This window comes from Frankliniella occidentalis, unplaced genomic scaffold (genome assembly GCF_000697945.3).
Source record: "Frankliniella occidentalis isolate FOCC.00 unplaced genomic scaffold, Focc_3.1 Scaffold249, whole genome shotgun sequence".
NCBI lineage: Eukaryota > Metazoa > Arthropoda > Insecta > Thysanoptera > Thripidae > Frankliniella > Frankliniella occidentalis.
Genome location: NW_026267375.1, coordinates 240,413 through 242,520, shown reverse-complemented (window position 1 = coordinate 242,520; position 2,108 = coordinate 240,413). Strand labels below are relative to the sequence as shown.

The 2,108-nt window shown below is 40.3% G+C and overlaps 1 protein-coding gene across 1 annotated transcript in view; it reads left to right on the top strand.

Moving 5' to 3' along the window:
• LOC113214384 (uncharacterized) overlaps positions 1-998 on the top strand; it is a gene marked incomplete at its 5' end in the record, with an annotated part of 54,659 nt that extends 53,661 nt beyond the window's left edge. The window contains 1 exon segment of the mRNA XM_052273133.1: positions 747-998. Coding sequence (XP_052129093.1) covers positions 747-846 — 100 coding nt within the window.
• Positions 999-2,108: the final 1,110 nt, after the last annotated feature.

Here is a 2,108-nt window from a genome sequence, read left to right as displayed (position 1 = left end):
AACGGTGAAAAGTGGAGCCGAAGAAAAATTTCGCCACAAAAGCAGGGGTCCGTAACTTAACATAACAAATAAGATTGGTATGTTAAATAATTTAACAAAGTCGCAATAAAACTTAAAGTTAATTTAGATACATAACCGATAAGTGATTTGTTATTCCCCTTATAGACGTTACCTATTACTGGAACGTCTAAAGCGACTTTCGTTCATTTAGTGACTTATATCGCACAGGCATGGAATGATACATAACATTTTAGCATCCTTTCTCTGGACAATTATTTTTTTGTCCATTATTAATATGCAAATTCCCAACTTGCTAGATTCCTTTCCTAATCCGGTTGAGATGTGTACAAAAATAACGTGTCTCTCTGTGGACAATAAAAGTCCTTTCAAAGTTGTGTACACGATTTTGGAGGTCCCCCTTCCCCCCTCACCTGCATGATTTTTACACGAAATATAAAGGGAATTTTGTTGTCATAAGAAAGATGCATTTTAAGCACATTTAGACCAAGATACATCTTAGCAACTTCCAGGGGACAAATTTGCATCCTTTTGCGACAATTTTGATATTCGTCTATTAGAAAGGTTCAAATTTGTCGTTTTAAAGTTTGCTTAAATGCTTATGATTAAGATGTGATTAAAATGCATCTGGTTAAGATGTGCTTAAGAATCCATCTAATACCCTTTAAAAAATGGCTTAGCAGTGTAGTTGAGACATTAACTTTCAGCTCTTTTTGCTACTGTCGCAGGTTTGAAGTTGAGTCAGCGGCCGATGTGCGCGCTGCCGCCAGGGGCTGCCAAATCTGCGTTTTAGAAGAGCGCTTTGGATCAAAGCTCAGCGTTACGTAATAACTAGCTGTATGCCGGAAAGAGATCTAATCCATCCTGCAATTTCATCTACAATGTAAAACAAATAACTTTGTTCCAAACGTAGCTGTCTCAAGCGCGCTCATAGAAATGTGTGCATCTTATCGCTGTTATAAACACCGTCCCACACAAGATTGTCAGTCCAGTTCTTTATTATCGCGCCTCTGCTTTTCACACTTTAACTATAATTCGGATTTTTTCAACAAAAATCTGCCCGAATAGTTCTGCTGTGAAGCGGAACAAGGGGCTAAGTCCAAAAACCAAGGTTTTCAGGAAACGCAAAAAACTATTTGCACATAACTTTAAAAAAAAAATATGATGCAGATAGAATACACTTCTATCAATGACGTCACTGGCATTTCGAAGTTTTTCAATATCACTCTCCTTCACTGAGATACAGGACTTGACTCTTTTTACCATCATTGAAATATCGAGACATGTTGACTTGACTCTTTTCACATGATGAGAATTTAGAGTTAAATCTTTAGAAAATTGGCAAAAGGGGCTAAGTCAACTTGACTTTTTGGAGGAGAAATCGCAAAAAGAGCCAAGTCAACTTGACTCCATTCGTCATTATGGAAAAAGGAGCCAAGTCAACTTTTCTCTAAAAGCAGTTTTAATGGAGCTTAGAACAAAAAGAAGCAATTTACACAAAAATCATGCGCAAGTCCACAGTCTGATCGGATAATACTGACATGCGCAAAGTTTGTCAACAGGTGTGACATTAAATCAACAAGGAGTTATGTTTTCAATCCTAGTATTACCACAATGAGTGAAGTATAGCACAATATATCACTACAGTGAGGGCTCGCTATAGTTCCGCTCTCTATAGTTCCGCCGGCGCTCCCTCCCCGCCAGGCCTGGTTCCCCCACTTCAAGCGAGAAGTGGCCCCCCTCTCCTCCTCCTCACCACCACCTTCCCCCCGGGCTGCCAGCCGGCCAGCAGTGTGAGCGAGAGCGGTAGAGAAGGAGTGGGGGAAGACGCTCGCTATAGTTGCGCCTCTGGCGACCCCACTCACCCACTCCAATTCTGAACCCAAGGCGGAACTATAGCGAGCGCCTACTGTACTCAGGGAACAACATACGAAGTGGTTTGCATTGATCACCTGTTTAGCGCCTTTGTTTTACCAGTGGTTTCAAGGTATAGCTATACTATCTGGTGTCATTGTATAATTACATTTTGGTAAAGAGGCATGTAACACTCTTATGTACAACCAAAATTTAAGGTAAATGTGGAAAATTTG